The sequence below is a fragment of the Martes martes genome (genome assembly GCF_963455335.1).
Source record: "Martes martes genome assembly, chromosome: X".
In the NCBI taxonomy this organism is placed as follows: domain Eukaryota; kingdom Metazoa; phylum Chordata; class Mammalia; order Carnivora; family Mustelidae; genus Martes; species Martes martes.
The window spans coordinates 154,633-177,372 of record NC_137897.1 but is presented as its reverse complement, the minus strand read 5'-3'; the positions used below and the strand labels follow the sequence as shown (position 1 = coordinate 177,372).

General features: G+C 54.7%; 1 protein-coding gene across 1 annotated transcript; it reads right to left on the bottom strand.

The window, feature by feature from the left end:
- Nucleotides 1–14,212: 14,212 nt before the first annotated feature.
- On the bottom strand, nucleotides 14,213–18,062 carry LOC308337720 (uncharacterized protein). Its single transcript, XM_080795882.1, has 5 exons — nucleotides 17,781–18,062; nucleotides 15,418–15,731; nucleotides 15,086–15,302; nucleotides 14,872–14,997; nucleotides 14,213–14,420 (listed from the first exon to the last, which is right to left on the bottom strand). Exons 2-5 carry the CDS (start codon nucleotides 15,598–15,600, stop codon nucleotides 14,389–14,391), a joined length of 558 nt encoding a protein of 185 aa, XP_080652008.1. The 5' UTR covers nucleotides 15,601–15,731; nucleotides 17,781–18,062; the 3' UTR covers nucleotides 14,213–14,388.
- Nucleotides 18,063–22,740: the final 4,678 nt, after the last annotated feature.

The following is a 22,740-nucleotide window of genomic DNA, read 5'->3' as shown; positions in this document are numbered from 1 at the left end:
GGTCAGCAGCCTGCACACAGAGCCCACGTCTTTCTGGTACCAGGTCATGGCCCAGGATCTGGGGGGCCATCCGCAGCCCCATACCCCGCTCCCTTAAACATGCGTTTACAACTGGATAAAGTCATAGCGTGTTTCCAATACCTCCTGGGTGCAGGAAGCGGCAGACATCTGCGGGCATGGGGAGGGAGCGTTCATGAGCACGGGGGCAGTGGGGGGACAGGATTCGCTGCCGCCGTCAAGCTGGACGGGCTTCTGTGCACAGGCAGTCAGGGTGCATGGTTGAGTCCGACGTGAAGAGCGGGGCCGTTGGGATGGCCCTGCCGTAACCTCTTCCCCACGGCAGGGGGAGCGCGTCCGGAGCGGAAACTCCCATGAGCTGGTCTGGGGTCCTCGGGGAGGCAGCGAGAACTCTTGGACTCCGTTTTATGGTGAACGGTAGTGAAGAACGGGGGAGAGGCACTGGGTGTGATGGAGGCTGGGCCTTTGGGGCGTCCTCGGTCATGAAGGTGGAGCCCTCCTATGGGATTCGAGTCCTCGTGAAGGAGACCCCATAGAGCCCCGTGCCTCTCCCACCAGCGAGAAGACGGCCCGCGGTCCATGAACCAGGACGCCATCCGTGAGCCCAAATTTGCAGGTGCCTGGACCTTGGGCTTCAGCCTCCGGAACCGCGAGAAGCAGCTGTGTGTGGTGAACGAGCCGCCCAGCCTACCATGTGCTGTTACAGCAGCCCTGCGGGGCGGAGTTCCCACCCTCCACGGGACCACCTTGCTGTCCTTGGGGTTTACAGCTAAGGGGGTTGTTTTCCCAGGAATCCTAAGACACAGAGCTGGGAGGCACCAGGACCCAAAGGTGGATGCCGCAGGCTGAGTAACGGCACCAAACGTCCACGTCCTAATCCCTGACTGAAACCTTAGCTGGCGGCGTCTCTGCAGATGTGATGAAGGACATGAGCTCATCCTGGATCGGGGTGGCCCTAAATCCAATGGCAGGTGTCCTTGTAAGACACAGAAGAGGAGACACAGACACAGAGGAGAAGCCACGTGAAGGTGAAGCCAGAGATGGGAGGGGCGCGGCCACAGGCTCAGGGACACCTGGAGCCCCAGGAGCTGGGAGAGGCAGGAAGGACCCTGCCCTGGAGCTCAGTCCTGCCCCACCTGGACCTCAGCAGCCCTGCCCCCACCTGGATCTCAGATGTTTAGTCTCCAGAGCTGGGGGAGGATGAATCACCATGTTTTTTTGCAAAGATTTTATTTATTTATTTGACAGATGGAGAGATCACAACTAGGCAGAGAGGCAGACGGGGTCGGGGGGTAGAGGGGTCTCGATCCCAGGACCCTGGGATTATGACCTGAGCCGAAGGCAGAGCCTTAACCCTCTGAGCCACCCAGGCGCCCAATTCCCATGGTTTTAAGCCCCCACTTTGGGGTCATTGGTGTGAAATCCTCGGGCATCTCACACACCCTGTTTTACCCTGACTGAGCCCAGACAGCTCTGGGCTCCTGAAGCTTCGCTGTGGCCTTTGGAGGAAAGGCCATGACGTCTGGGCGGCCTGGGAGCTTCCCGGGAGGTGGCCGAGCCCAAGGGCTGTGGCCAGGGCCGCCCGCATCCCACTGCACCACCCAAGACACCGTCACACCACTCTCCCTCGTTTGGGAAACGTTAAAGACCAACTCAGGCCCATTTCAGAGCCTGGCAGGTGTATGAGACACGTGCCAGCGTGGGGTGAAGTGACGTGGCCTGGGGCCTCGCGAGAGGCTGAGGCCCAACCATCCACGCTGGAGTCTCCTGCCCCACAGCCCAGTCCAAACCCCGAGCTCGGTTTCGGGCCTCACTGGGTGTCTCGGCGGCATCCCACCCACGCCACAGCGTCTGCTAGAAGGAGGCGGCGGGAGGACTGTCCGGCGGCTGGGTCTCCACGGCCAGTGGTACCACAGTGCTGTGCCTGGGGTCCCTTCTCTCTGTCCCTCAATAACCTGGCACCGTGTGCCCCACTGGGTCCCCCGGAGCAGAACAGCGGAGGCACCCGGCAGGGGCTCCAGGTGCCCAGGGACACGGGAAGGGGTACGCCGGCCGCTGCTCTTCAGAAGGGCGGCTTTGTGGGAACAAGTGTAGACCCGAACCCCGGCAGGCAGGGGCAGCTTGAATGGCCAGCCTGCCCTCCTGGGTGCCAAGCCCCCACACACCTGCTCTGCTCCAAGGGAGGGGTCTTTGGGGCCAGAGGGACTGAGTTCCGCGTTGCGGGGTCTCCGTGATTCCGGGCCCAGACCCTGGGCACGGACGGGGCTGGAGCCTGGTTCCTCCCCCCTTCCAGGTCCCGGCCCCCCCCCATATCTATTGTCGGGGATGCCCACACCCTTCCCGGGCCACACGCGGGATCCCTGCCACGCCGCTTCAGGACGGTGGCTCGGCCCCTTTGCAAGGAGGACATTTCCAGGGTGGTTTGCCCCTTTCCACACCCACTGCCACGGTTTGCTCACACGCCCTGAGCACCCGGCTTTGGAGAAATCCCTTCTGCCCTTCTCGCGCTCGGTCCGAATGCTTCCACGTCCCCCGCGTGTCTCCCTCCCGCTAAGAAACGCCCCCGCCTGCCAGAATTCACGCTCCGCAAACGTTTGCATCAGCCCCTTTCAAAGGACGCCAGGCTGCCCCACAGAACGTGGGACAGTCCAGAAAACACACGTGTGCTGAGTTGCAGCCACAGGGAAAACCCAGGGCCTGGCGGCCCGTGGGCTGATCCTGCAGACAGAGCTGGGATAGAGGGGTGCGGAGGCCGGGACCCGACCCTGGGGTCATCCGCAAGGCTGTGGGCACTGTGAGCGGCAGGTGACAGGGTGCACGAGGGCCATTTCCCCCAGTAACCAGCAGCACCCGGAGATGTCCGTGTTTACAACAGCCGGTCCTTGGCGGCCCACACGAGGCCCTAGCTGACCCTGCCCTATTTATAGCTGCGTCTCCCAGCAACCACACAAACACGGCCGTCAGCAACAGCTGAGAGGCCCAGGCGAGGCCCCCAGGTCTTAGATGCACAGATCCCCTTTCCGCAGATGGGCCCAGGACAGACCCACGCCCAAGGCGCGGGGTGTCCTGCTCTGGGCCCACCAGCCAGCCCCGGGTTAGCTGGAACGTGTGACTCTCCTGAGGGTGGGCCGGGTCCGTTTCTAATTCGGTGGGTGCCACATTCCCTGAGGCTGAGGTCGAGAGGGGCAGGTGCAGGCAGGTCGGGAGGGCGTGGTGTGGGTGGGGCATTGGCTGGGATGGAATTTCTGGAGGGGGGAGCCCAGGAGCCTCCCCCATGGGGCCGGCTCCGCGTGTCTTTAAAAGGCTCTGACTCTGTCCCCCTGGCACGGCAGGGTCCACGCCTGTATGCTGGGCCAGCCGCTAGCCGTCCCCCCCGCTGGCCCCCGGGGAGTGTGTGAGCAGCTGGCTTTGCCCAGGCGGCCACCTGTGCCTCCCCCTCTGCTCCTGGTCCCATCGGCCCACCAGTGGCTCTCAGAAAGCCTCCCAGCAGGACCTCAGAGAAGCCAGACCTTTGGAATTTCGGGCGGGGGCCGGGGGCAGCCTCGGACAGACACCGAAGCCACAGCTGTCCCCAGCCACTGCGGCTACTGTTTATTTCAGCATTGCCATTGCCAGCACCCCCAAGACCCAACCCAGGGGGTTACAGCAACTCACCGGACTTCCTTCCAGCCAGCCCACTCCACACTCACGGCAATCAGCAAATTCCTGGCTCCTTCCCAGATGATAAAAGGGAAGGGCCATGGCCCACAGGTCAGGCTGGCCCCAGAGTCATCCTTCTCACGCCCACCTCCAGCCCACCAGCAAAGTCCAGGGGCTCAGTGTCCAGAACGCACCCCGAGGGCAGCCGTGTCCTGAGCCCCAGTCCCCATGTGTGTGAGCTTCCTTGCCTCTGGCCCCGGCACTCAGTTCCCACGCTCCCCACCACCGTCCACTCTCACCCGGGAGCCAGACGCACATGCAGCCGGCAGGCTCTCGCAGTCCTCCCCCAGCCCGAGGGCATGTGGCCCAAGGAGCACAAGCGGCCCTGGATGGACAGACGGAAAGACTATAGCTGTCGCGTGCATGTAGGGGAGTATGACTCAGCCAGGAACAGGAAAGGAGCTCTGACCCTGGCCGCCCTATGGACGGGGCTCGAGGACACGATGCTCATGAGAGAAGCAGACACGCAAGGTTCCACCCCCATCTCATACAGAGAGGAAGCCCAGGCCTCCCGCTGCTCTGAGAGGTTGCCTGGTCTGTGCCCACCCCCTGGATTCTCTCCCATGGCTGCATCACGTCAGCACCTTCCCTCATGCACCCTGCAGGGCCTGTGGTCTTGTGGGCTCTGCACCTGCTGCACGCATCCTCCCAGGGTGCACAGAGCACCCGGCTCACACCCTGCACGCCCCTGCTCGAACGCACCAAACACATGTGCAAACACATACACACAGTCCATCTTTGTGTGACAGTGTCTGCTGTCTTCTCCGTCATCTGGTGGGTGGATGGACAGATGGACAGATGAACAGATGATAGATATATCAATGGATCGATAACAAATGGATAGATGGATGGATGGATAGATGGACCGTTGGATAGATAGATACATAGATATGCTGGAGGGACAGGTAGATGATGGATGGATGGATGGATGGATGGGTACATAGTTGGTAAAGAAATGGATGGATAGATAGATATAGATATGATAGATAGATGATGGATAGGTACACTGATACATGATTGGTTGATGCATGGGTAGATAGTTGGTTTGTAAGTGGATGGGTATGCAGGTGAGTGGATGGATGGATGGATGGATGGATACTTAGATATCATGGATGGATGCGTAGACAATGGATGGATGGATACAGATATCATGGATGGATACATAGACGATGGATGGATGGATACATGGATATCATGGATGGATACATAGACGATGGATGGATGGGTACGCAGATATCATGGATGGATACATAGACGATGGATGGATGGATACATGGATATCATGGATGGATACATAGACGATGGATGGATGGGTACGTAGATATCATGGATGGATACATAGACGATGGATGGATGGGTACGTAGATATCATGGATGGATACATAGACGATGGATGGATGGATACATAGATATCATGGATGGATACATAGACGATGGATGGATGGGTACGTAGTTGGTAAGTAAATGGATGGATAGAGACGTAAGTGGATGGATGGATGGATAGATTGTAGATAAATACATGATGGCTGGAAAGACAGAGAATACTGATAGATGGATACATGCATGGTGGGTAGAAGGATAGATTGAGAGAATGTAAACGGAAGACAGACGGACAGAGATAGGTTATTGAGGCCTGGGGGCACATGTAAGCACTGAATACACAAATAAGAGGACAGAGAGGTGTGTGTGTGACCCCAACAGTCCACGGCTGGGAGAATTGGCTCAGAACACACCCCACACCCGGCTTTCAAAGCTTTGACCCAGAGCCCCGTCAGTGAGGGCCCCACCCGTTGGAATCCCCTTCCTCAAGCAGGTCCAAAGTGGGAGAGAGAGAGTGTCCAGTCACCCCCGCAGGACAGAAGGGCCACCGCGGGGGAGGGGAGGACCGGGCAGGAAATGTCACGCCGGGCAGCCACAGCCACACACGTGGAGACCGGTAAACAGCCCACAGCCCTGCTGACAGGGAGGAGGTGGGGAATCCACCCTGGCAGCCCGGAAGGTCGCGTCCCAGCTGTTCCCCTGTGGCAGCTGCTCCCCACCCCCAACCCCGCCATCCCCAGCCTGGGGGCCACAACCCAGGGCAAAGAATGTCTGCGGCAGCACAGCCCAGCGGAGGGGCACCCGGTCAAGGCAGCACACCAGCTTGCGGGCCTGGATGCCTGGACGGGTGAGATGCAGGGGTGGGGTGTGCAGAGTCATCGGGGGTCTCCGCGACCAGGACAAGCGTCAGGAAGTGTCTGTCCAGGTCGTGGGGCGCGCCGGAGCCATGGGGCGAGGCCGGGCTTCCGTGGAGCTCGGAGCTCAGGGCCAGAGCCCAAAACACGGGGGGGGGGGTCGTCACTGATCCCGAGGTTGGCAGGGGAAGGTTGCCAGGAGTCCGCACGACTGCCATTTCCCCGGGGCCCACGAGGGGATGCGGACTCCCGCCGGCGGCCCCCATCCCCTTACAAAGGTCAATTTTGTGTTACGCATGTTTTTATCACAATTTTAGGGAGTCTTACCCTAAGTTCACTAACCATAAATGCTCATTGCATTCTGTGATCTTCGTAAAGACTTAAGAGATCCCAGACAAGCGACAGGGAGACAAAGCTCACAGGTCGGTGTCCCTGCGTGTCCATCCCGGCCTGTCTTCCCACCCACCGTCTTCAGAAGACCAGCTCCAGAGCCCAAATCCCTAAAACAACCCTACCTCCCCCTGCGCAGGTTCCAGAGCCCCCCACCCACCCAATCCAGAACCCAGAGGGTCTGGAAAGATGGTCCTCCCGCCGTTTCACAGGCTTTCTGGTCAACCTACCTGTAGCGAGCCTTTGAGAAAGGTTCTCCAATGCACAAAGGCAAGATGCCTCTCAGGGTCCTGTCCTGGGCTCCCACTAAGGTAGGACGTTCCTACTGTATGAAGCCACAGGCCCAAACCCCAGTGTGAGCCCCCAGTGTGAGCCAAGGACTGCAGTTTGGGGTACCGTGAAGAATCCTCAGTTGTAGTTCTGAGTGCCGTGATGGTGCCTCCCAGTGGAGGCTTGGAGCACGTTTCTCCAGGGTTTAACCGGCAAGCCAGCACTCTTCCGTAGGTGGACGACTGTGCGAAGACGTGTCACGGGGTTGTAACGAGGATCAGCGGTCTGGTTCTGGGTCGGTTGGGCTCTGCGCGATTGGAATATGGGCTGGGGCATTTATGCTGAAGGTTGAGAACCGGCATGCCAGACACATATTCCCCCAACCCCATCGTCCGTGCCCTGGAGAGCCAGCGCTGCCCGTCCGCACCAGCGGCTGGAGGATCTCCTGAGAAGCCCAGCAGAGCCTCCCAGACACCGTCAGGGTGACAGCTTTTCCTGGACATACCCTTGCCACGCGTGTATAAGCATTTGCTATGAAACCAAATCCCCCCCAAAAGACCAAATAAAAAACCCCAGGGATTTCAGCTCTTACCTTCTTTGTCTGGTTCTCTACATCTTGGAGAAAAGATCCTTCTGGAATCTCCTGGAACCAATCGGAAGGCACATTTGTCTTCATCTAGAGAGCTCATTGGCCGTCTCCCCATTGCACGTGCTCTGCTTCCTCGGGATCTCATGACCATCCCTGCGACTCCGGGACGGACATACACAGAGCTCCTTCGTGGGCTTTGTGTGGAGGAAGTGGCGGTGCCCTCACGGGAACCCTGAAAGAGCAGAGGGATGGGTCTGTAACGTCCAACACCTGTGGTCATATTCTCGACACGAAGACTAGCGCTGCTCATATCGTGACATAAACCGGCCCCGAACAGTCGTGCGATCCTTTCACGCTTCTTTCGCATTGGATTTATATGTTTTTGCTGGAACGTGCTGTGGCCCAGTGTGGTCAGCACATTCGTGGGTATAAAATCCAGCCTTGTGGCACTTTCCCAGAGCTAGGAATGGAGTCCTTCCGGGTGCCTGAGGTGCACCTGGCTCTGCAGAACGGTGGGATCCTCCAGGTCGGCAATCTTGGAAAACCAAGGAAACAAGGAGGAGGGGGGACGTGCCGCCAGCAGCCACTGAGGGGTGAGAGGGATGCTGGCCAGAGTCTGGCTCCCAGTGGACTCCAACCTGCTGGCTCCCCCCAGTGTGGTAAGACCTGGTAGGACAAGCAGAGGTTGAGGATCCTGGGGTCCTGGGCTCTGAGACATGGGAGCCTCCTTCAGCCCCGGGACTAGCAGAGAAGACACACACAAGAGAGAGGAGACACAGGGACCTTCGAGACAGTCACCCTGTCCCCGCATACCTTCCTGTCAGAATGGGGTCCAGGCACGGGGGGCTCTCAGAGGGTCTGTGGAATGACCACCATGGTATGTCTTGGCCGTGACACCAGTGGCTGGTATTTCAGGAGCTGAGCACCCGGGGATGGGAGTGTGGCCTGGGAAGGACGAGGAAGGGGTGAAGCGGACCAAGCCCACTCCCCCACCCTGGGGTCCTGGCTAAGCCCCTCCCGGTTCCTCCGTTCCTTGCCTTTACCGTGGAAAGACCTTAATGGCAGGCAGGTTTTTCTCCCGAGACCCACGAGAGGACAAAGGAGGCCACGTACGCAGAACCGGTCGCTGTGAAGAAACACGGAAATGTCTATACAGATGTAACGTGCGTAAGCGATGACCCTGATAGGACAGCACCTGAAGTGGGTCGCCACCGCACTTGTCCCACTCACAAATGACAGGTCTACGCCCCTGAATTGACAGCGACTCACCTGCTACATCACAGGAAAGCATAACTTGGCAACAGGAAAACCGAAATGCTCCCAAAGGAAATTAGGTACATTCCATGTAAAATGTTTACAGCCCGGCTGTTTCCATTGCTTCAAAAAAATAGATCGCACAGACTGCCGCAATGTTTTAGATCAAAAGGGGGACGTCCATGCACATGCAGGGTTTTTAATTTTTTTATTATTTTTTGGTAGAACTTTTTCACATTAAAACGGTCAAGTTTTGTCTGAAATTACTACCTCCTGGAAACAAAAAGCACATTTTTGTCCCAAGAAGAAAAAAAAAAAAACAATTATGCTATTCAATTTGTGGCTACAAAGATGTACTGTAATATGAAGTAATAAAACAGAAAGAACAATATAAAGTAAGAGTTACACAGATTAAATTGCCCTAATAGAAACCTGACAGAGGGGAGCAAGTGTGCTTTATTGAGAAAGCTTTTACCAACGTGTAATCAATAATAAAGTTTATACATCCTGTCTCATGACTTGATTAAAAAATTCTTCTATTTATTAAATAAGTCCACGTCGTTCTGAGATGTAATGAAACAGCTGTCGTGGGTCTGGGGTCATTTTTCTTCGGAGAACAGTCAGCATTCTGCACCAGCCTCCTGCGTGTCCGTATTGCCTCGTGTAGACGTGCAGGGCTGGGACCGTTCCGCTTCTTCTCGGAGATCACTTAACTGCACCACCGTGGACTCTCCACGAGGGAAAACGGAGAAAGGACGCGGAGTAATGCAGGTGCCGGATGTCGGGGTCCTGCATCGTCCAAAAGCGCGTCCTTTCTGCGGGGAACCCGCACCACTGCGATTTAGGACCATTTCTATTCCCAACACACAGGCGGTAACAAGCAGTTTTAACAACCGGGATTCGATACCTGAGCTAGCAGCCAGCAAGGCAGCCTGTCCAGTCTGTGCCCTAACACCCCAACTCATGGGATACTGATCTTGTATGTGTTTAGTGTGGCCAAAGGCACCTGTGCCCACAAGAGTGCCGGCACTGCGGGGAGCACTCAGGTGTGCCCAAAACACCAGACGTTACGGCAGCAATGACGCCTGATGGCCGGTGCCCCAGCTTCCCCAGCCGGGTCTCTGCCCGCCACGCATGGGGTTGTTATAAGGCAAGATGAGTGGGAGCTTGGGACATACAACCAGACAGCATCCCCCTGCTGCCTGCTGGCCATAGCGCCCAGCCTCGGATCTCAGCTCCACCGCACGTACCCCAACTTCAAGGAGCCCCACCTCCAGGAATCCACATTCATTCCAATGAGGTGCCTGCCACATACAAAAAACCACGCTGCCCCATCCCCGCCTGGCCTCAGCGGGCACTTGCCCTTCGTGCCCTCTAATGAGCATGACAGGAAGAGAAGTGAGGTGGAAGTGAATTTGCTCCCGACGGTCACCTCGTCAGCCAGAGCTCCTCCCCACCACCCACAGACACACACACATAATCGCACACTTGCACACACACAATCACACAGTCACACACTCCCACACATCATCACATGCTTATACACATGGTCACACACGCGCACAAATACACATAATGCCATATGCAACCACGCAAATATCTACACAAATATTGTGTCCCTCAACCGGGGTGCAGGCAGATGTCAGTACAGAGCAGTGAGGCTCTGAGGTAATAGGACCCCGACGAGGACGACACTGGGTGCTGGAACTGCTGGGAGATGGCTCACCCTTCACAACCCCAAAGACGGCAGGGCTCTCGGTTCTGGCAGCCCCGTGTCTCTCCGGAATGTTCCAGAATGCTGCTAACTATACCATGTACTAGGAGGATTTTTTGAAATATTTTATTTATTTATTTGACAGAGAGAGAGACAGTAAGAGAGGGAGCGCAAGCAGGGGGAGTGGGTGAGGGAGAAGCAGGCTTCCTGCCAAGCAGGGAACCTGACACGGGGCTGGATCCCAGGACCCCGGAATCAAGACCTGAGACAAAGGCAGATGCTTAATGACTGAGCCACCCAGGTGCCCCTAGGAGGATTTTTTAATATCCCACCAGTGGGGAGATGATAGAAACAACACCTCATCTGAATGTATGAACAAACGTCCCTTTTTCCGAGTCCCCTCTCTTTTGAATTACTGTAGCTTGCATGAACAACAAGGAGGGATTAGGGAGTACTAGATCTCAGTAACGAAAATCACCCTGCCCCCACCCCTGTAGCTCCCATGCATGCTGCTCTCCTGTGGAATTCTAAAATGGGGAGGGGGCTCTCCTACATCCAGGAGAAACTCCGTCAGACCATCCATTAGCATTCTCTGCAGAACACACCACCTCATTGATTCATTTACTGATCAAACACGTATTTAATAGAAACCTACCCTGCACCAGGCACTGTCCTTGGGACTGGGTCTCAGCAGTGGGCAAAACTAGGTCCCCCTTCCTCAGGGGGTGCATTCCAACAGGGGTTGGAGTGGTGTTCCAAAGGGCACATTAACTCTAGGGAGTCAGCAACACCTTATTTGTTGTCATAACTTCAACATCTTTACCTATAAATCTTTTTCCCCAAGAATTCTGCTTCCAACCACAATGGAGTAACAGGGACCAGATTCACTCTACCACATGAAACAACCCCAGAAATGCACAAAACATACGAAATCATGGTTTTCAAGGCATTGGTCATCAGCCAATAGAGCAGTGATCCCCAAGGGACAGGAAACAGGGAGATGGGTTTCTGATTGCTCAAGGTCACTACCTTGAGAGAGTTTCCAGACACGGGAGACCCAGGTGGAGCCCTGCAGACTCCCTAAGTTGAAGACCCAGGGCTGAGACTAGGGGAGACCAAGAAGGTGAGATCCTGAGAGGAGATGACTGCGCAGAGAGAATCCAGAAATGCACGGAGGGTCCCCTTTTGTCTTTATTTAAATGTTGATGAGCACAACAGGGTGCCAACCTAGCCAAGAATGAGGTAAAAATCACCTGAAAGGATCCAGGATCTGGAGGAATGGGGCTGGGTGCTCACCCTGGGCTGGGCACCTTGCATGTTCCCTGAGCCAGACTAGAAAACGTAACCACAGGGCACAGGGCAGGTAAGACAGCCAGCAAGACTTTGACTCGGTGTTGGAGAATCACTAGCTGTAGACAAAACACCATTTTGGTTCCACCTAGCAAATCTTAAAAGCAAGACCCAAAGGGATCAAACCATTTCCAAGTGTACTTCATGGCAAACCTCTATAATACTTACAGGAATGCGAAAAAATATCCAGCAGCATCCAAAATAAAATCCATAATGTGTGGTAGCCAGTGAAAAATTATCCAACCAAAAAATATGACCTCTACAAGAAGACAAATCTAGTCACTGAAAACAACCCCAAGCTGTGACTTAGGGTAGAATCTGCAGAGACATTAAAACAGTTATAACTGAAAAAAAAAAAAAAACAGTTATAACTGTATGCAACATGTTCAAAAATTAGAGATGGGGAGCCTATAAAAATAATGAAATCAAACTTTCACAGATGTAAATAACAATGTCTGAGAGGAAACACACCATATGGGATTAACAGCGGGTGAGATTAATGAACTTGAAGATGTAGCAGTAAAAACTATCTCAGATGAAACACAGAAAGTGTAAAAATGGTGTAAATGAACAGAGCAGGCTGGGAAAGAGGTGGAGTTGGGGAAGAGGGAGAGAGGAAAAACATTTGGAAAATATACTGGCTGAAGACTTCCCAAATTTGAAGAAAATGTTAAACCCCAAATCTAAGAATCCTAACAAACTCCAAGCGCAAGAGATACGAAGAAAACGATGTTGGGGTACATTGTAATCAAACTGCTCAAAACCAGTGCAAAGAGAAAACTCTTAAAAGGAGCCAAGGGAGGGGGAGAGACTTGGTGCATACCTAGAAACAAGATGATGTTGAAAGCAGATTGCCCATCGAAACAACACAGATAGGAAGGCAGTGGAGGGACATCTTTTAAGTTCTGGGAGAAACAAAACTCTCAGCCTGGAATTCTATACCCAGCTATAGTACCTCTCATGAAAACCACATTTTCCAGGCTTTTGACAGCTGAGACAAAGTATCACTAACATTTCTGTTGTACAGAATGGTAACAATGTTTCATTTGGCAAGACAGAAATGTTCATGGAAAATAGTATCAGAGGGAAACAGGGATCCAGTCCAAGAAAGTGAGACTAACAGAGAAGGTCACTACGTGGGTAAATATGTATACTACTTTCCTTATTATTTAGATCTCTTTAAAACTTTCCCCAGCCTGGCTATCAATGGATCAAATGTGTGTGCCCCTGCCCCACATTCACACGTTGCAGCCCTGACCCCCCAGTGGAACAGTACTTGGAGGACGGGCCTTTCAGGAGGTGGTTAGGTTGAGATGAAGTCATGAGGGTACTGTCCTCATGATGAGATTAGCGTCCTTATGAGAGTCTCACACACATACCACGCCTGTCTCTTGTTCTCCACCACAGAAGGACAGGGGGAAGGCAGCCATCCTCAAGCCAGGATGTCCCCAAAATGTCCCACACCTGGATCTCAGATGGGAGGCTCCCAACCGAGAAAAGTAAATGTCATTTTAGGCACCCCGTCTAAGACCATGGCTTTAAAACCCACCTGGCAAAGTGAAACGGTCAGGGAAAGATCTTGCTCCCATCTTTAATCCTTTCTCTGAAGTTGGTGGAAAGTGGCAGGAGCATGCAAACATTTGTCAGAAAAGTGAGTCTCACACTCAGTTGCATGGCAAAGACCAGGGGCCTGCACCCTCCCTGGTTATGGTGGCTTTTCCAGGAGTTCCTTAGAGCATTCCTAATATTTGGGGTGTCACTGGCCATTAGGGTCATGGTTGCTCCTTTTATTGCTGTACCCACAGCTGCCTTCAAAGGGTCCCTGCCCTCTGCAGCTCTGTACGCATGTCCTGGGGCCACCGTAACCAGTGAGCCCAATGGAGAGGAGGATCCTAACCCGACAGGAGTCCATCCTCTCCCATCCTGGAGACCAGATGTCTGAGATCTAGGCAGAGCAGAGGTGGGTCCTCCTGGGGTCTCTGAGGGAAAAGCTGATACTATCCCAGCTCATGGAGCTGCCCATGATTCTTGGAGTCCCTTGGCTTCTGGACGTGTCCCCCTCATTCTGTCTCTGTTTTCATGTGGCTTCCTCCGTGTCCATGTCCATGTTCAAATGTCCCCTTCTTACACAGACACCGGAAACACTGGATCAGAACCCACCTGGGCGCCTGGGTGGCTCAGTGGGTTGGGCCTCTGCCTTCGGCTCAGGTCATGATCCCAGGGTCCTGGGATCGAGCCCCGCATCGGGCTCTCTGCTCGGCGGGGAGCCTGCTTCCCCCTCTCTCTCTGCCTGCCTCTCTGCCTACTTGTGATCTCTCTCTGTCACATAAATAAATAAAAATCTAAAAAAATAAAAAAAGAAGAATCCACCTGCATGACCCCATTTGTACATGATTACTTCTGTAAAGACCACATCTCCAAACACAGTCACACGCTGAGTTCCTGAGGGCTAGGACACCAACATGTGGATTTGGGGCACAGTTCAGTGCACAACAGATGTGAACTGGACCCGTCTTTCAGTTCCTGTGTCATCCCTTTTCATGGGCTGTTTCTTCCCTCTGGGATGGGCCCCCACTTTCTCATTCCACCCCCTCCTCTGCGGCTGCCCATCCCCTTCCCCCACACTGCTGACAGTCCTCAAGGATATTGTCCAACTTTTCACCTGTTTCCTCCAAACGGCGAGCTTCTCCAAGGTACATCTCACAGGCTTCCATGTCCCCAGGACCCGATACATAACATGCGCTGCACAGGAGTGTCGAAATGCCCCCAGACCATGGCTTGCCGTGGGACCATCATTTTATTCCTTTAGGACAAGGAATCATGTTCATGCATGCTTCTGTTAAACAAACCAGTCTCTCTGCAGATCGGGAGACCAGCTCCCAGGGGGAGTTGACTCAACAGGGAAGGAAGGAAGAAAGGTGGAGAGTTCCTCACGACCTCATGTTCACAAAAATGCACACTTCTGCAGGAAAAGAGAGAAAAGAAAACACGCTGTCTGCTTCCCCCATCCATGCTGGGTGAGCTGTTAAGGAGTTTTTGCCTGAATTCACTTTCCTTGGGGTCCACACCAGACGGTAAGTCCCTAGACATCTCCTGAATTCTGAAGGGACCATGGGCAGGGCTGGGAGGAGGAGCCAGACCCAAGGAAGGAGGATCTTTTGGGGGATTGTTGGCCATCAGAAGCCACCCGGAGTTAGTAATTCCGGATCCCGAGTTCCTGCAGACACAAGAGGGTGCTGGACGGGGAAGAGGGGGTCCTTAACTCTGCACGTTGCATCATACTCCACGGGATTGATTGAACATCAAGCGCGTCCCCTCTCCTCCGCATGTGCCTGGAAAGGTGTGGGAACCGGCCACCTCCAGCGCAGTGGAAAGTCATGCAAGCACCGTGCAATCAGGAGGGGAAACCGTACCCTTGTGCCGTGAGGAAAGGAGTAAGGTCTGCAGAAACTCAGCCCTGGACGGTATAATTCCGCCCTGGGTACAGACCGTGGCCTCCCAGGTTTCACGCACTCTCTCCTCGGCTGAGTGCACGGAGTCTGGAACACAAAAATGTTAAGCAGCGCAGGAATGCCCGAGTCTTGCCACCCACACGGGCACAGCCATCGAGCCTCATCCTTCCCCCACCTGCTCGCCAGAAATAGAGCCGCTGAGTACGTCCGCTGTCCCCTGGCGGGCGCGGCGGTATGCCCGACAAATGTGGGCTGCAGGCTTTGCATGGGATGTTTTTAGAGTGCTGAGATCCAGTCCACGCGCGCTGTGGCCAGAAATAAACTGTCAGATGTGCCAGGCGTCCAGGAGACACGGGCTTGGTAGCATCTCGTCGCCGCCCTGGTCCGCACAGCTGCTGGGACGGGATGCACAAAGTGAACGTGCCCCGCAGCATCCACTGGGACCACACGTGGGACTCCGGCCCCCCTGGATGCCTCCACGTGGGCCCGTTCCTCCTGGGGACTCACCGTGATGTTCTCCTTTTCAAGCCAGCGGCAAAACTGAAACGGTGTTCTTTCTGCTGCTTGTCCCTGTGGTTCCCGGACGGTTTCCTCACCAGGGTCTTTGCTAGAGCACTCGAAGTGCAGCTTCATGGTCCTCGTGGCGCTCAGCCTCTGTCGAGGGGGCCTCAGAGCTCTGCTGGCTTCCATTCAGCGTTTGTGCCCTTGCCTGTGTGGTGCTCACGCGTTTGCACACCCACGATCCCCCAGGCAAGGAGGTCTGAGCTGCCGTAGCATCTGGCTTTCGCCTCGGTCGCGGTATCTTCCACACGGCGCCTTACCTATCCAAACACGTGTGCCTGTACCCGCCGCCCCGAGGTGGGAGGCACAGGCTTCCCCACACACCCACAGCATACAAGAGCGGGGCCATCTACAGCCTGCGGGATGTGCGAGCGCAGGGACCTTTCTGCATCTGACGGAAGGGGGTCGGCTTCAAAAAAAGGTGGGTTGGGAGCAGAATCCCCCAGGTAGAGAGCTGGCTTCCCGGGGGCCTTAGGTAGCCCCACAGCATGGGGCAGGTCCTAGGGATGGACAGGTGCAGGACAGCCTGCAGGGAGCGCTCGTCTCCTGAGGATGCCTGGCCCCTGTCACAGGACCTTCCTGCAACAAGCTTCCCCACCCCAGCGACGCAGAGAGATGCCACACAGCTAGCACCTAAAATCCACAGATCCAAGGAGCACCTGAGTGGCTCAGTGGGTGAGGGGTCTGCCTTCGGCTCAAGCCATGATGCTAAGGTCCTGGCATCAAGCCCCACAATGAGCCCCACATTGCGTCGAGAGCCCCTGCATCGTATCAGGCTCCGTGCTCGCCAGGGAGTCTGTTTCTCCCTCTCCCTCTGTCCCTCCGCCCCGTTCATGCATACGCTCTCTCTCTCTCTCTTAAATATATAAATGAAAACTTAAAAATAAAATAATACCTACAGATTCATGCATACGCTCGTGCTCTCGCTCGCTCTCTCTTAAATAAATAAATGAAAACTTAAAAACAAAATAAAATCTACAGATTCAAGGGCGAGGCTACAGAGGTGGGGACTACTTCCGAACCCGTGTCCCTCCAGGCTCAAGAAATTGCCAACGGGGCAGACACAGCCCAACCCCCCATGGGAGGGACAACACCTGCCCAAAGGACCCCCCACCACAGCCTCCCTGGGGAGGTTCAGCGGCAGGAAGCTGTGAAGAATTCACTTCATGGTGCAGCTGTGGGGTTGAAATCCATGTGGGAAACTTCAAAGCCATCTTGACAATTCATGGGTTATAAAAGTAATGCAAAAAAAAAAAAAACACCAAAATTATATATAATAGACCACACTGTATTATATCATTAGTGGTGTACTTGTGTTTATTGTAAAGGAAACACATGTACTTTCAATCTATTTGTTATGTATCCATCCATCCATCCATCCACCTATCGTCTGTCTGTGTACCTGTCCATCCATGCATCCAACCATCCATCTATCCATCCATATGTCCTTCCAACTATGTACCTATCTATCTAACATCTGTCTATCCGTCCATGCACGTATGTATACAGCTACGTATCTATCTACCTATATACATCTCTTTCGTCCCTCTGTCTAGAAGGACAGTCGAGCTCAATACGTGTACGACTTCTCAAAGATCCAAGGGCCCACTGTCCCTATGTGTTTTCAGAGAAAGAACTTGCATTGTCTTGGACAACACCATCAGGTTTGGGTCTAAACTGGGTCAGAACGGATACTGAAGTTAACAACCCACTTCTTTCATGTAACCCAGTCCTGACTCTGCCACACCCTCGGCCGTTAGAAAATGACGGTTCGACAGTAAAGTTCACAGTCGTGGGGGCCAGATGCTTCCTGAGCCAGGCGCATCGCTGGTGGTTGTGGGATGTTCTCTGGCCCCTAGGGAAGGCTTTCGCTGTACGTGAACCACAGAGGGGCCGCCTGCTCTGGGAGGTCGTCCATCGCGTCCCCAGGAGAGCACGCCAGGAGATGGGGTGCGTCCCCTCCTCCCAGCACCTAACACCACCTTGTCCCATCTGGGTTGTAGGCCGGGCACAGCACACACCGTGCAGACCCAGCACGGTGTCTGCTCGAACCCGGAAGAGTTCCGCGTCCCTGGGACGCCAAGAAAGGCTCATGAAACGGTGCGTTTCTGCCACGGACGTGCCTGCCCGTGCTTCGACGCCTAGCATGGGGCGTTAATTACGTCCTCCGGATTCTGCAGCCAGACGGTAATGCGGCTTTAATGCCATGCGTGGCTGTGATTTCCTGAAATCCGCTGGTCATAACCTCCAGGGCATGAGCAAGGGCCCTTAAAATAACCCGAGGCATGTGCTGCCAAAACGACACTTACCTCAGCTGTCCCCCGCAAGGGCATTCTTTCCACCCGGCTGCCGAGGGGCACACAGCAGGTGGCCGCGGCCAGCTCAGTGGACACGTCCTCTCGAGCCTGGGGATCAGCAGCAGCAAAGGACTGTGGTGTTTGGGGCAGCCCAGTCCGACCAGGGTGTCCCAAGATGCCCCACAGGGCTCCTTAAGTCCATCGCCCGAGACCTCTTGCACACAGCGGTCAGGCCTCTGTGCCGCGTTCACTTCCCAAAGTCCTTCCAGTGTGTGACTGTTCCGCGGCTGTGTGACCGCTGTCCACAGGCTGGGGGCCTAAAACCACGGGAATTCATCTTCTCCCGGCGCCAAGACCAGACGTCTGAGATCCAGGCAGGGCAGGGCTGCTGAGATCCAGGCAGGGCAGGGCTGGGCTCCCACCTGAGGCTGCAGGGGAGGGTCCTTTATTCCTCTTCCACCCTCTGGGGCTCCAGGCTTTCCTGGGCTGGTGATTGTGTCCCTCTCATTCCATGTTCTGGAAGTTAGGATGTGGACGTGTCTCCTGGGGAACCCATTATGCCTGTTTACCTTGCCATGATTCCTGCCTTGGTAGTAGAACATTTAGAAATTCTCTCTCTCTCTCTCTCTCTCTCACACACACACACGCAGCCAAGTGACCCCACCAGTGACCCATATGTACATCACATTTCAGTCCGGCCATACCTCCCGCCAACATTGCTGGGTCACAGGCCGATGCCATGTTGAACCCTTGAGAAACGGCCAGACTGTTTCTTGTTCTCTCTTAACAGCCACTTGGATGGTGCCCCCTGCGTCTCCCCGTGGCGCCCTGTCCCATCACCGCAAGGCCCTACTGACCTGCACGGCTCACCCACCAGCAGATTATCTCAGCCCATAGGCTCCAGTCCAGAGCCTTGGTTCTGCCTGGACACGCAGAGCTCACTCCTGCCTCAGGACCCGCCCCCTGGCTGCTTTCTGTGGGTGGGACCCTCATTCCCATTTTCGGGGCTAATTCCTTATATCTCCAGACCCCTCTGGAGCACCCAACCGAGAGGAGCCCCCAAGTCGTGTCAAATGCAGTCCTTCTCGGCTTCAGGGCCACCACATAGGCCCCTTCTTCCCTAGAACAGAGCGCCCCATTTCTCCCCCCTCCGTGTGCATTAATCAGTCCTTTATCGTGATTATGCACATCTGGAAAAGAAATACCCACACTCACTGTCTTCTCTGAGGGGTGGGGTGCGAGGCTGGAAAACGAGAGATTTTTGTTCTCTTTAAACTGGGGCTGCATTTTCCAAGATCTCTCCACACAGAGTACCTATGTCTTTTACAATCCTTTAAAAAAATAATAAATGACCTAAATCACGAGCTTTGGCTCTCCGAAATACAGCCCCATGTCATTAAGAAAAATGTGCCTTCCGTGCTCGGAGTCAGATGTAGGTCCTCAGCAGGAAAAACCAGCGTCTGCCGCCCTGAGCGCTGACAGACCTGCATTTATGCCGGCGGAAACAGAAGACAGGATCACATCCAAGATCCTAAGGGTTTCTGCCACATGGAAGAAGTTCAGGGGCAAAACGTATACCAGAGCAGAGAGTCCTGCGTCTGACGTTTGAGTTAAACGATAGAACCAGAAAACAATCGTTTCCCCCCGAAAGAGAAATCTGTGTGCTCTCTCCTACCGGGCACACTGCTGAGAATGGTGTGAGGTTGCCTTCTCTCCGGTTCTTTCCTAAACTTATTTATAGCCTAACGTTTTCCAAAACAATTTTAACACACGTGTATTTTTAGCTCACCCGCGTGTCCCTATGGGAAATTCGGGAGACAGAGAAAGTGTTTCTTAAATCACTTACTACGTCTCCCACCTTCACGGAAACGATTTTCCTTTGGCGTATGAGCTCCCGGCTTCCCCGGAGGCTGGACCGGGCGCGCTCGCTGGGTCGCTGGCTTGCTGGGTCGCTCTCCCTTCCGTCTGCACGAACGCATGTCCCTGGGTCTGCGTCCTCGCTTGTCTTCCTTCGCAGACTGTCTTGAGTCAACATGACTCGCTGAACCCGCCGGCCTCCGTTCTCGGTCGTTTTGAGCGCTTTCGAGGTTTCCTAACGACGGGTCTGAGAGCGCCGGAGGCCTGGGCTTGCTTTGGGGTTGTTTCCCTCAGAGTCCGACAGAGTGACGATTCTGAACTGCCAGGCGTGGAGGTCATCCGTTCGGCTCTCGGCAGGTAGCATAAACCTGCTTCCGAACAGGGTCTAACGTAACAGGGGAAGGGATACAATGGGTTCATTACATTAAAATAAAGATACTAGCATGGGAGTTAGCCATGCCCAGGCGGGGGCCTGCCCTAGACCTCCTCCACCCATGCGGGCGACCCAACCTCAATTTCGTGTTTGCTCCTCAATTTTTTTTTTTTTTTTGGTTCCATGCAATGTAATCAAATAAAAGAGTCTTTTACCTCATTACTTAAAGACACTGACTTAAAGGCTGTACCAGATGACCCTTCAGGGGTCACAGAGGGAGTGTCTCTCATCTTCCAAGGGGGCTGGAAGGGGTCTTGGTGACAGCAAGTGAGGGCTCACTGTAGATCTCTAGGCTTCATGGCCACAGTGGAGATGGGTGCTGTGTGCCGTGTGAGCCTCCTGGGGTGCCCACAACAAATGACTCCAAACTGGGGGCTTAAAACCATAGGAATGCATCCTCCCCGAGCCCTGGAACTGAGATCCAGGCGGGGCAGGGCTGTGCTCCCTCCTGAGGCTCCAAAGGAGGGTCCTTCCTGCCTCTGCCAGCTTCTGGGGCTCCAGGCGTCCCTGGGCTGGTGACCACGTCCCTCCCATTTCTGCCTCTGTCTTCATGTGACTTCTCCTCTGTGTGTGTATCTCCCCTATCTGCCTCAGATCCTGCCCTTAGTCACATCTGCAAAGACCCTACTCCCAAATAAAATCTTATGCTATTCTGAGGTTGAAAAATGGTTCTAAGGGCTTTTCCACGTCACATTACCAAATGTTCAACAGAACCTGTAAGGGGAGGGCTTTGATGATGTCAACAAGGAGGAAACTGAGGCCCAGAATGGGTGACACAGAGCTCCGGTCAACAGGTAGAAAGTCCTGACACAGCAGGATGAACTCTTCCCTTAAACAGGAAGCACCGTGTAGCAGCCTGATCCGTAACAGGCACAAAGCAGAAACAGCCCAAGTGTGCACACACAGATAAGCAGATAAAGTCTGGTCCATCCACACAGGGGACTATGACTCAGCCCTGAAAAGGACCAGAGGTCTGACGCCTGCGATCCCACGGACGGACCTTGAGGACACGGTGGTCCGTAAGAGACGCAGACACACAAGGACAAGTTGCATGTGACTCTGTTTATATGAAACATCCCGAACAGGCAAATCCATAGACAGAAAACAGACTCCTGGTTGCCAGGGGCTGGGGGAGGGGACAGGGAGTGACCCTGCTAATGGTGGTGGGGTTTTCTTTTGGAGAGATGCAAATGTTTTGGAACCAGATAGAGGGGATGGCTGGACAATATTGTGAATGTATTAAACGCCACTAGATTGTTCGCTTTAAAATAGTTAATTTCAGGTTACGTTAATTTTACCTAAATTTTAAAAATTTTGAAAGATTTTATTTATTTATCTGACAGAGGAAGACCAAGTGAGAGAGGGAGCACGAGCAGGGGGCGGGGTAGAGGGAGAAACAGACTCCCCGCTGAGCAGGGAGCCCGATGCGGGGCTCCATCCAGGACCCTGGGATCATGACCTGAGCCGAAGGCAGACGCTTAACCGACCGAACTATACAGGTGCCCCTAAGTAAAAATTTGACACCTGCAGAGTTCCGTGCAATATCACAGTATTCTGAGCGGCACGGCAGAAGAAGAGATTTGCCAAAGGGCTGTGAGTCGCTCAGGGAGCCACAGAAGGGACAGACCCGGCACGCTGAGGCTGGCGCATCGGGAGGAGACCTGGAGGCCCAGGAGTGAGGCCAGCAGGAGTTGGGGTCCCAGCAAAGCCCCCGTAGCCCCGCTCCCTTCTTGACTGCCCCTTCCATCGAGCCCCAGAGGAAAGTGTGGCAGGCAGGGGCTACTGGGCGACCTGGGCTCCCACCCCTGCCCAGGTGAGGAAGGGCCAGCAAAGCAGTGACAGGAAGAAAAAATGCACGCAGCTTGAGGTCACAAGGATCACCGGACGACGGGGTCTGCGTCCAGGTGACCATGCGGTCACATGTGCGAGATGAGAGTGGTGAGGTCACAGAGGTCACCTAGGGCCACATCCCTGTCCAGGTCACCAAGAGGTCACATCTACGAGCAGACCAGGGGTGGTGGAGTGACAGAGGTCACCCAGGGGTGGGGAGGTCACAGAGGTCACCTGAGGACATGATCCATGTCTGGCTCATCGTGAGGTCATGTCTGTGAGCAGACGAGGGTCATGAAGTCTGGGAGGTCACCCAGGAGATGGTGAGGTCACAGATGTCACCCAGGACCTAGCCATGCCCAGGTCACTGTGAGGGCACGTTTGTGAGCTGATGAGGGTGGTGAGGTCACAGAGGTCACCTGGGAGATGGTGAGGTCATGCCCAGGTCACTGTGAGGTCATGTCTGTGAGCAGATGAGGGTAGTGAGGTCACAGGTCACCCGGGAGATGGTGAGGTCACAGAAGTCACCCAGGAGATGGCGAGGTGACCAGGACCTAGCCATGCCCAGGTCACTGTGAGGTCATGTCTGTGAGCAGATGAGGGTAGTGAGGTCACAGAGGTCACTCAGGAGATGGCAAGGACACAGAGGTCACCCGGAGATGGCGAGGTCACAGAGGTCACCCGGGAGATGGCGAGGTCACCACAGAGGTTACCTAGGAGATAGCGAGGTCACAGAGGTCACTCGGGAGATGACGAGGTCATAGAGGTCACCAGGAGATGGTGAGGTCTGAGGGGTCGCCCAGGACCAGGCCTACGCCCAGATCACTGCCAGGTGACGTCTGTAAGCAGACC

Coding starts and splice junctions, on each gene's coding strand:
- LOC308337720 (XM_080795882.1), bottom strand. CDS start 15,600: ATGGAAGCCAGCAGAGCTCTGAGGCCCCCTCGACAGAGGCTGAGCGCC. Junction 15,303..15,417: donor TTGAAAAGGAGAACATCACG/GTGAGTCCCCAG, acceptor CCGTCCCAGCAG/CTGTGCGGACCAGGGCGGCG. Junction 14,998..15,085: donor GCTCTATTTCTGGCGAGCAG/GTGGGGGAAGGA, acceptor TTTGTGTTCCAG/ACTCCGTGCACTCAGCCGAG.